Source organism: Aptenodytes forsteri, unplaced genomic scaffold (genome assembly GCF_000699145.1).
Source record: "Aptenodytes forsteri isolate BGI_AS27 unplaced genomic scaffold, ASM69914v1 Scaffold870, whole genome shotgun sequence".
Classification (NCBI taxonomy): domain Eukaryota; kingdom Metazoa; phylum Chordata; class Aves; order Sphenisciformes; family Spheniscidae; genus Aptenodytes; species Aptenodytes forsteri.
In genome coordinates, this window is record NW_008795708.1 from 84,080 (window position 1) to 96,077 (window position 11,998).

General features: G+C 39.3%; 1 protein-coding gene across 1 annotated transcript in view; it reads left to right on the top strand.

Annotated features, from left to right (window-relative positions):
- Positions 1 to 241: 241 nt before the first annotated feature.
- NUP210 (nucleoporin 210) overlaps positions 242 to 11,998 on the top strand; it is a 67,706-nt gene continuing 55,949 nt past the window's right edge. Inside the window, exons 1-3 of the mRNA XM_009283287.1 lie at positions 242 to 285; positions 8,275 to 8,411; positions 9,198 to 9,329. Of these exons, the coding sequence (XP_009281562.1) occupies positions 242 to 285; positions 8,275 to 8,411; positions 9,198 to 9,329 (313 nt within the window). The remainder of the gene's footprint in view (positions 286 to 8,274; positions 8,412 to 9,197; positions 9,330 to 11,998) is intronic.

The following is an 11,998-nucleotide window of genomic DNA, read 5'->3' on the forward strand; positions in this document are numbered from 1 at the left end:
GCTCTTCGAGGTGCTCAGAGCATGTTTGCTAGATTGCATCCATGGCGCTCTCCCGCTACATCCTTGGCCCTGCAGGCCTCGAACTGTAGGGGATTAGAAAGAAGTGTACTTTGGAGGGGCAGGCAACTCCACAGCTGCTTGCTGACAAGTTTCCTGTACTTTCTGTTGAAATGTGTGTGTGACTGAGCAGAAGCAGTGATGCTCTTCGAGGTGCTCAGAGCATGTTTGCTAGATTGCATCCATGGCGCTCTCCCGCTACATCCTTGGCCCTGCAGGCCTCGAACTGTAGGGGATTAGAAAGAAGTGTACTTTGGAGGGGCAGGCAACTCCACAGCTGCTTGCTGACAAGTTTCCTGTACTTTCTGTTGAAGCCATCGGTAATAGCTATTACTGGAAGGAGGCCGTTAAACTGAAGAAGTTAGGAAGTACCAAATGTAATGGCTTCAGAAGTAGTGACTATTCCTCACCCAGGGTTTGTAAAATGATGGGTGGGTTTGCATGCACGAAAGCAGGGATTTGGAATGGAAATGGTAAGATTCAGGCCCTTTGTGTCTGGAGAGGGGACTGAGGTTGTGTAATGTGGGTGACTGGGAGGTTAGAGATAGTGTAGGAAAGCTGTTCTCATCTTGCAGCAGCATCTGTCTTCAAAAGACATCCTCTGAGTATTTGAAGGACTGCATTACTCATCTCAAACATTCAGAATTCATACCTGAGCGTCCAATTTCGTGAAAAATCAGTCTATGACATGCTGTGACCTTATTTCTTTACAGTTTCCCTTTAGGGCTTCAAGTTTACCTCTGAAAGCAGGAGATTTTCAAAGTGATTGTAGTGGTGTCTGAGAATTCCAGTGATTCAAAGGGAAAAGGTCAAATTTTATCATCATCCCAGCAGATTGGGAGCAATGATAAAGTTGCAAGCATGGCTTTAAAGTATTTTCTGATTTTCAAGATGCTCATGCCGTCTGGAGTTTGGGTTGCCTTTATGTTAAATTTTTTTTTTGGTAAAAGCTTTGTTTTCAAAGCATACTGTGTTCCCATCTGTAAATATTTTACATGGTACTATCTTCAGGAATAAAACACAGTCTGTGCGGATATATTTAGCATTTAAATTACATCTGTATTTATATTTTAATTACCTTAATCCAGAAATTACACCTGGAAGAATGAAAGCATTCAGAAGCAGAATTCTCTCCTTCAAATCTGCCTTACCATAATAACATTTGAGGGGGGAGGAGGGAGCACACAAAACAAACAAAACATTTTCCATTGGGAGCAATGATAAAGTTGCAAGCATGGCTTTAAAGTATTTTCTGATTTTCAAGATGCTCATGCCGTCTGGAGTTTGGGTTGCCTTTATGTTAAATTTTTTTTTTTGGTAAAAGCTTTGTTTTCAAAGCATACTGTGTTCCCATCTGTAAATATTGTACATGGTACTATCTTCAGGAATAAAACACAGTCTGTGCGGATATATTTAGCATTTAAATTACATCTGTATTTATATTTTAATTACCTTAATCCAGAAATTACACCTGGAAGAATGAAAGCATTCAGAAGCAGAATTCTCTCCTTCAAATCTGCCTTACCATAATAACATTTGAGGGGGGAGGAGGGAGCACACAAAACAAACAAAACATTTTCCCCCAAGGTATACAGCATGGCGCAGGATATTTATAGCAGAAATTATCTGTAGCATATAAATATGCTTACAAGTCTGTAACATTATTCCTTATCTTGTCAAATTGAGATACGTGGTGAGAACTGGTGGAAAGTTTAAGCTTCAGGAGTTAGCTTTGAGAAATACAACTGATTAAGCTTGAACCATTGACCATTGAAGGTCAGAGGTTTTGCTATGGAAAGGTTACAGCTATAGGAAACTCTTCAAAGGTGATAATGGCCCTGTACAATGTTGTTTGTTGCGAATATAATGGAGAGTTTATTGCCACCTTAAATAAAAGGGTTTGTGTGTGCTACTGAAGCCCTCTCTGACAAGGTTACTTAAAGCTAATTGCCATTGTGAGAGGAGCAGGTGGCAGAGTGCTGAAGTGAGAGGAGCCAGCAGCTGAGTGGTGTTTGAGCTGCATAATGCACAGGTACTTCCAGAGAACCCAAAATGTATATACAGCGCTGCTGTTGCAGTAGTTGGCTGGCAAAGCTCACTTTCTAGCTCCTTATCTTGTCGTGTTTCTGATACTGGGTTGTAAATTGGTCTTATCACTCCATGGGACGTGTGTGGTAGCTTATGTGTTCTAAAAATGTATATTAAATAGAGTGCTGCTGATCGAGGTCTGTTACTTTGCTATAAGACTGACAATCTCATCTCTGACAATCTGGGGATGGTGGTGGTGGTGATGTTTCATCGATTACCTGTTTTACCATGGGTCTAAAAACCCCTGGCATTGACTCTCACTGAAAAATGTTTTGTGTGAGATACTGACTGTTAATTTCCATATTGTGAAATGACATCTTAAATAATGATTGTTATCCCCTGCTACCGTTACCCTGCCTTTGGTTCTCACCTGCTCTGCATTTCCTGCTTATAGTGGTGGTGGTGTTTCATCGATTACCTGTATTACCATGGGTCTAAAAACCCCTGGCATTGACTCTCACTGAAAAATGTTTTGTGTGAGATACTGACTGTTAATTTCCATATTGTGAAATGACATCTTAAATAATGATTGTTATCCCCTGCTACCGTTACCCTGCCTTTGGTTCTCACCTGCTCTGCATTTCCTGCTTATAAGGCCATTATAGCAGGCAGCAAAAGGTTCTCCCTCTCTCTGGGAGGTGCCTATGCTACTGACTGCTGGGTAGTCCAGCCGCACTGCAGCATGTGCTTTCCCAGCATGGCTTCAAGCTCTTGTAGATACCAGAACAAGCTCAGAATTAGGTTGAGATATCCTTGTTGGTAAAGTGAGATGGGCTGTGCTGCTGTGGCTCAGGTCCGCGTTACCTGAGTATGTTGGCTCAAAACCAGAGCGGGTAGCATGATTCTGTGGCATAGATGTTCTGCCAGAGTTGAAGAGGCAGAAGAAATAATCGTGTTTTTTCTCTTAGCTGATGTGTCGACCTGCAGTGCAGGTTTACTGTTGAAAAAACTTTTTCTGAATCTGAGCATAACCTGCCTGGGAAGGACAGAAAGAGTAGGGACTGTTGTTGCTTTTGGGCAGCTCTCATTGCTGAACACACATGAAATGTTTTAAGACTTTTGCTCTCTTTGGGTGTGGGTCTCACCTTAGTAATTGAAGCTTTAAGGGTGTCTACATGTAAGAAGGTTTAACAGAGTGGATAATTTGAAATAATGCAAAATGTGACATACGTGTTTTGGAAGTAAACTGCCATTTTTTACCTTTACTTTCTAATTTGAAATCAGGCTAAGCTAATTTCAGAACAACTTGGGTAGACCAACCTTTACTTATTGCATTCTTTTAGTTGGAAGATGACTATCACTAGTGTGGCATGCCAGTTTCCTTCATGTAACTAGAAAAGGTACAAAGATAAGCACTTACGGTGGAATGCTTTTGGCCACCAGTTGATTTGACAAAATATCCAAGTTACACTGGGGCATCTGGGTTGGATTTTGAGAACAATCATCACTGGTTTAACTCCGCTTCCTTTGAAGTTAATGGGCATGCCAGCTGATCACCATTATAAAACCCCAGGAGCAAAAGCTTCATCCTTGGCTCGTTGTGTGTGATGTTTACATATGCTTTTAAAGCAAAACCGGGTGGAGGATTTTTTTGCTGCTTTTTGTTTTCCCAGTACAATAAGAAACATCCTAGAAGAGGACTGAGTGAACAATAGAGAGATAATCTGCCACTGTGTTGTTAAAAATCCTTAAGAGTTGAGGGAAGTCTGCCAGGCTCCCTCTTGTGTTTTCTTTGGAATGGGTTCAGTTCCCATATCCTTGGTTCTCTGGGAATCAATTTTTTATCATATAACTACAGTTGCCTGGACGCTGTTCTGGCTCTTGTGTCTCTTCATTTTTGTATGTCAACAGTGTTAGTCCCAAGAGTGACTAGAAATAAGGTACATAATGGATTGATCAATCCAATCTTACTAAACTTCTGAAAACCTTTAGTATCCAGTTTCCCTCTGGCTATGTGTCTGCCCACATGCTTTTTACAAATTCTGAAAGATTAAATCAACAGACAGTCATGGTGCATCTCCAACAAAGGTGGATTTTTGCTAATTTAGTCAGTTAAATTTAGTCTGAAGAGCTGACAAAACAATATAAAATGCTGAAGCAATAAGAATCAACAGAGTATTGCTAGAGTGAGGGAAAGAGTAATACTTGCCTGGTCTTTAAACCAGCTGATAAATAAATTAAGTATAATCCTTGAAGTATTCACATGTGATATTACAAAATGGTTGATTAAAAAAATACAGGCATAGGTTTGGGTAGATCTGTAGATATAATCCTGGCAGATGGTTTTGTGTCTGGGGGGGGGGGAGGGGGCGGATCCATGAATGAATGGAAATCAGCAAGAGGACTAGCAGTCTTTATTGCAAGTGTCATTAATTAATCAGCAAGTAGGATTTTATTTGGAGGGAAATAAATATTGGGACTTTTGTTAGCTTTTTTCCCCTCACCTTCTCACTCTTCTTTCTAGTGCTTACTCCTCTGCCTTGCTCTTTCTTACAGACACTGGTATGGGATTGAGAGCTAGTGCCAGAAATGCTTCCCATTGCTTGCTTCTCAGGATCTAATTTTGACCTCTGACAAGCCTAGCTCTCAATATCACACGCTGCCGTGCTGCTGAAGATCTGCTGTAATTGGAAGATGATATAAATTGCAGTCTTTGATGTCATTTTAAAGCAAAAGTTTCTTTTTCTTGTCCATCCAGGGCACAGTAGTGATCCTTGTGTGTATTGCAGCGGAGTAATGCCACTGTAATACACAGCCTATTTGATTAGTGCCTTATCCTTTCCGTACTTGACCCCGAATCGGATGTAGCTGTAAGCAGAACGTGCTTTTGATATTGCTGAATGATATTGAGGGGTCATCAAATATTTCGTATGTTATGGTGTAAAAAACAATAGTCATGCAGATTGTTTTTTAATATAAATCAACAGTAAACCAAGCCTCAGAAAGGCCCTACTTCACCTGCCCAGTTCAGGCAATTGCCTAAAATAGCAGACATCCTATTGGTAATAAAACTAAAAATGTATTTGTATTTAAAAAAGTAATAAATTCAGCTGATAGTCTACCTCCTATTTTAAACTACTGTTAGAGGCCAAATAGCATCTAATCTCAGGTTCCCTACTCCAGTGACAACTAAGAGTTAACCGGCATTCAGCTGTAAAAGCTTAAAATGTCCTTTATAATTGTAGAGTGTATGTAAGTTTACAGCTAAAATTTAATGCAAACTTATAGTTTATCTTTTCCTTCCTTTTTCTACTCTGAAAAATATCTTGTAATTAGATTTAGTTTTGCAACACTGCTGTTAGTGCAAACTGTGGTGGGTTTGTATTACAATACACAGCCATACCATATATTAAAAGAACAAATACAAAACAGTGAAACCCCTGTTGTGTTGTAAACACAATCAATTTCAGACTGTAAGAATGCAAAAACCTCAAATTAATTAATAAAAAAAAAATCTAATGACAGAGAATATTAAGCAATGTAAAGGACTAAATAATAAAAGTCAGTTCCATACATATAATGCTTATTTAAAAATGCCTGCATGCACATTAAGTCAGGTCTGCATGCTCAGCTTAAAAAGCCTACCAGCCAAGTACAGAAAAAGCCTTACTGGTTGTGAATACTAACGTTGTTTAAAGAAACTTGCTCAGCGTTGGAAAACTGTTTCATGGCTGCCTAAGAAGCTACAGAATTACAGGAAGATAACTAATTGTTCACTCTTAATCACTGTATAGCGAAGTTAAATGTACTACTAATATAGAAAATAATTCATATTATTTTAGAAACAGTGTAAACCCTAGTATAAAAAAATATGCTCATATTTGTGTACATTGCTTAGATATCTAGAATATAACAAGCAATTTTCAGGTTTAAGCTTCTAATTGGTGTTTAAATTGTCCATTGCATACTGCTGTGGGTTGTTTTTTCCTTGATCAGATAAAATACTTCGATGTTTCTGGGTTAGCAGTTGCTACTGTTGTTTCAAAATCCTTTAAAACTAGTCTTTGTGTAAGCAAAATATTGTTGAGAGCCCACCAATATTATGAATTAATAATTCATTGAATTAAGGAATTTCATCCAAGACAAAAATATCATACTCCTATACAGTGTCTAATGAACCTGTACACCGCCATTTAGCATGCCAATTAAAAATGTTCTGACTGGGGTTTTGTGCCCTGAGATTGCAAGCTTTTGGAGCCTCATTGTTTGGACAGTATAGTATGATAAAATCCAGACCCATATGTAGGGAACCAGAGAGCTGACACAAATATATTTTTGTTTCATGTGAAGTTTCTGTGAGAAATGCAGTGTTCGCTGTCTTACCAACTGCTTTGAACCAAAGGGATCTTGGTGTCTTGCACGATTGGATTTGTCTTCAGAATTGCGCTTTTCATTGCTTGAGGTTGAAAACAGGATTTGCAATTTTATTCCAGTGACTACATCCAGATTGGTCCATGTCACCTGGACTGCAACTGTTAACTCTAAGATAACTGAACATATTGTGATAGGTTATTTTTTGAAACGGATACAATTTTAGTTAACAAGAAATTCTGTTCTTCACTGTTTTGGATTGGTTGGTTCTGCCAGTAATAAAAGTAGGTAAAACCTACGTCTGAGGAGAAGGGTATGTATGATATTGCTGTCTCTTTAAAACTCTTCTCCAGCTCCTTGCTGAGTTAGAAGATTTTTCCCATAGATCACAGGTAGGCATTTCTGAACATCCTCCAGAAGAAAAGTCTAAATCAATCCAGCTTCACCATCTTTACCAGGTGGGGATCTAGTACCCAGTTTAGATTGCATTTACCAGGTAATGCAATGTTTTCATCAGAACTGCTGTCATCATCTGGGAGAAGCAATTCCTGAACAGCTTTGCCATCGGTGCTTTCTTTCATTGTTTTAATCCTTCAAAGGACCCTTGTGAAGGAGCTTTGACTCAGGATCCCTGAGCAAACAGCGATGGCTGTTTCACGCGCTTAATTCATTTGCGGCTTAAGCAGGGTGCTGGGCTTTGAGCTGGAGTCTAAGCAGGCTGCCTTTCTGCTTACTCTGCAGTAACTCCTGCAGGTGTAACATGAGTGAGGAGTTGTGTAGAGCAGCCGTGACCCAGTTCTCCAAAACAGTTAGTCAGCAGCTCATCCCGGTTTAGAGGGATGATGTTCTTTAACTATTTGCAAGAGGTATGGCTTGCTTGAATATTTTAATTGCTTTGAGCACTCTACATTCAGGCCTCAGATATATATTGCTACTATCACAAATTTAATTTCAAGAGGCTTGGGTTTTAATAACTTTTAAACTTTTTTTTTTCCTCATCTTGACATTTTTGGCATACAGGAGTGAGAACTGGGCTCCACATCCATGGTGAGCTTCCCACAAGCTCATTCCTGGAGCAGCTGTCTTTAGAAAAGCCATACAAGTCAGAGCAGGAAGTAACAGATGCATCAATTTTAGGTCAAAATTTCATGTAGGCTTACATTTCACCAAAGATGATTATACAACTGCATGGTTTACACAGTGTTACATACTTCAGCTGAACAGACTAAATCCATTTTTTATTCTTAAATTTCTTGATTAAAAAATGTTGTTTCTTACTTGGTCAGAGCCTCTGCCATAGCAAACATACGTAATTGTGATGTTCTGTCATGAGGGAAGACTTCAGATTTTTTCAGACCTTTGTTTCGAACTTTTTTGGAAAATGCAATTAAAAGTGGCAAATGGAGCTTTAGCTAAAATTATTTCACCTTCTGCTTCAGTGTTCTGTATGTGTGTTTGCTTGTTCCACACCTCTAAGCGAATAAACAGTCAGGCCAAAGGCTTTCTGACTTCATTAAGTAGCTGGGTATAGCTCTGAACTGACTGAATGGCATTCAGCAGTGAACATGCCACAGTAGAGAGAATGCTGTGTTTGTCTGGGCTCTGGTGGGCTTCTGGTCTGTGCTTTCCCCCTTCCTTAGCCCGCACTCGCTTTTGCTGAAGTCCTCGAGAAGCTGTTGCAATCCAGCTCTTATGAAAGTTGGGTCCTGACCATGTAGCATGTCTTACGTAGATTATTTTGGTGGTTTTTAAACCAGACCTTTGATTTCTGTCTAGCAGTAACTTAGATCCTGCTAACACAACCAAATAATCTTGTAGGTCCTCCACCAGGCCGGAGGTTGCGAGCATAGAGCTCGCAGATCAGGATGAGCGCCAGTGTTCGAAGAAAGCTGTTGTCCAGGCACGGTCCTCACAGCCCACACGTCTGACAAGTATCATCTTTGCTGAAGATATAAGTAAGTTTTAACTCTTGTAAGCACACCACTACTTGTTTATGGGCATCCTCCAGAAACAAAGTAGAGATTTAAAAGTGCACAAAACAAGAAATTTCCATTCATATGCATAGTCATTTTAGACTTTCCATGGGCATGGTTTTTAAGTTCTGTTTGTTAAAGGCCTCAGTTAAGTGTTAATGATATTAATGATACATCCAGGAAAATGGGTAACTAAAAAAAAAAAGGGGGGGGTGTGTGGCTGAAAATAGTTTTCAGTACATACTTCTTATATAATGCAAATTCAGATGTTTTGCATTTAGAAAGCTGGAAATTGCCTTTGTGTCTGTCATGCAATATACCTGGTTAGTTTTTATAATGACAGATAGGCAAAAACAGATGGTCAATTAAATGTCTTGCAGTCACTAAATGAAGAAGTATATAGGGGTTTATTGTCTGTGAGTAAAAGTCATTAAGTTCTCTAGGACATGAGCCATGTCTGACAGTTGCACTGTAGAAACTCTTAATAGGTACTCAGAGAAAATGTCTGTAACTGTTAGTGTAGATGGAAATCACAATTTTTTAAGATTTAGTCTAAAGTTCAGTGAGAAAGGGAACTGCTTTTCTTGCTTGCTTAGCCACAATCACCATTTGACCAAGAGTTTCTTAGTCAAGGTCATGACATAGTTTCAGTTCCGTCAGTGTCTTGTGTCATTGGCTAAATTTGAGGTGCATTTTGTCTTGTTGGTGCTCTTGATGAGCACATCCAGTGTTGCTGATTTCATGTGCTCTTTCTAATGTGTCTTCAAGTGACTGGACAAGTGCTTCGTTGTGATGCTATAGTTGATATAATTCACGGCATCCAAATTGTGTCCACAACAAGAGAACTTTATCTTGAAGATTCACCACTGGAGCTAAAAATTCAGGCTTTGGATTCTGAAGGTAAGAGATTTACTAGTAGGAGACAAACTAGATATTGAAACTCTTAATTGTCCAATGTGTGCACTGGTTTTATTTGTGACACAATTGAATGTTAGAAGCCAAGCTGAGTAATTTAAAGGGAGTTCTCTGGATAATACATTCAGCAACCTATTGCTTTTGTTTAAGTGTAAAATCTACGTATCACCTGAATAGGAAAATCAAACACTGCTTGATGTCCAACAACTTTTGCTTGCCTTTTTTCCTTATTTTCCCAGGAAACTTAACTCTACTGCTAAGGATATTTTTAAAAATCAGAATTTAAAATAATTAAAATAAAGGTGTCACCTCTTAGCAATTCTACCTCCAGGTCAGGAGTAAGAATGTAATGAAAAAAGTCCCAACACTTGTCCTGTTGAAATGTCCCATCAGGATTTAACTAGGCTGAGCAAGGCTGCACAGGAATGTGAAGTAGTCTGTTCTGGTTTTTGTTTTTTTTTTTTTTCTTTTGAGCTGAGATAGCCTAAAGAATTTTGCAAAAGGACATTTTACTTGAGTCCCATCAAGCATCCAACAGGATGTTCAGAGATGATGTTGAAGACCAACCACCTATTGCTTGGATTAATATCCCTTAATTATTATAGAAACACTCGCTTTTGGGAGGTACCATTTAGGCTCATAAAAGTTAGTGCATTTGGACTGAATGCATAATTATTTAATAGGAGCAGAAAACTTCTGCTTTTCATACTGTCTGTAGCATCAGAAAAAGAACCATGATGCTGGTAAGAATTTCATGTTTTGGTTTCAACAATCGATTTTTATGCACACATCAACACTCACACAAACCAAGTGATTTTTAGGACAGCTACTGGGCTGAAAGAAATGGTATGTAAAGCAGCTATAAAAGGTTGAATTGTTTGTTTTGGGTAGTTAATGAGCCCATCCTACATTTGTTTGTTTGTAAACCGTGAATGCCAGGTTATCTATGGCAATATATTAATAATGAAAAGTAATTTCATTTTCTTATACTATGCATAATACCAGATTCTTGGCTTGGCATTTCTGCAAACTCTCAAGCATGCTCAGTGGACAAATTTGCCTTGGAAGCCACCCAAGTTAGAGTCTGAACAGTGGTTCAAAACCCACAAAGAACGTTTAATCTGCGTGACTGAAACAAGGTGTTGGTTAGAAGCTGTAGGACTAAATTTCCCAATCTAAGTTTAGGGGATCAGGATACACTCAAAAGCTTTGAAAATCAGTTCCTTTTGACCCAAATAACCTTGGGATCCATCCTTGGGAGACCTTTGGACATATTGGACTCTCAGTGGTCTTTCTTGGCATACTTAAAAAATAATTCAAGAGCAGTGGCAAGTTTATTGAAGGACGTAATTGTTCAGGAAAAGTCAGAGAATTGAATAAGGGACTTCCGAACATGGGTTTGTTTTTTTTTTTTAAATTCAGAAGGTGGAAAAAATAAATGTAAAATAATAATCTGGTTTAATGAATATTGGGGAAAAATCTGCTTAGGTTTGTTGAAAACTTGCACAAAGAATGGGTGTCAAGCCGGTTACTGCAGCCTGTGTAAGAGGGAGGGAGAGTAGATGCTTTGTATACATACAATGGCTGATACAATGTTGCAGTGACATAGCTTTTTCCCTGGTATGTAAAGTTAAGTAGGCCCTAGGGACGTACCAAGGGCAATTTGTTTTGGGCTGATGGTGATTATTGCATTTTACATTGCCAGATTATTGCATCTGGTATGGGTCGGACCATTCATTAATATTGATGATTCTACTCCTGTGAGTATCGATATATCTTCAGGAATAGTTTCTTTCCTTGTTCTCTTCCATCTATATATTGTCCAGTTATTTTTTTCATAAGCTGTATTTTTTAATCAGTTACATTAGTGCAGATTCGTTTTTGTACATGTTTTTAATAAGCCACTCCAAATATAAACTCAATCCCCAAATACTACTTTTCAAAGATTACTAATGCAAGAGAGGAAGATGATCATGGAGATCTTTGGTCAAATTAAGTATAGAATGTAGAGGGGGAAAAAAGTCATACTATATATTGTTTTCTTTTAGCTTTTGAACTTTGCTCAAGTTATTTAATTATGCCTTAACTAGAGGTGAGTTAAATAAGAGAAGCACTTAAAGATGTGAGTTTGCATTTCTTTGGCTATGAGTGTGCAAGGAACACTGGCTTCCTGCCCCAGCGATGGAGCAGAGCACATCAAGAGAGCTCTCCTTGTTTACTGGGGTTTGCTCCAATCCTGCCAGTGAGAGCTGCTTTTCTGCTGAAGCACCACAGAGGAGCAGCTCCGGGCTGAGTTACGGCTGTGGAGCAGGAGCACAAGTCACTGCCTACGTTGATGTTCGAGGAACCTGGGAGGGTAACGTTACAGCTGGCCAGGGCAGCTGCTCTGCAGCTCCTGTTACAGCTGTGTGATCCTGCAGGGAAGGACAAAGACGCAATATAGTTCATGACAAGTGCTGTATTACCCATCTGCCTCCCCGGGCGCTGCCTCTGATAGGTGTATCCTGGAGACAGCTGCTGCCCTCTGTGCTGCAGAGATAGTTGGTCCTGTCTTGAATGGTGAGACCCTGCATCATCTGGGGAATCATAGAATAGTTTGGGTTGGAAGGGACCTCTAAAGGTCATCTAGTCCAACCCCCCTGCCGTGGGCAGGG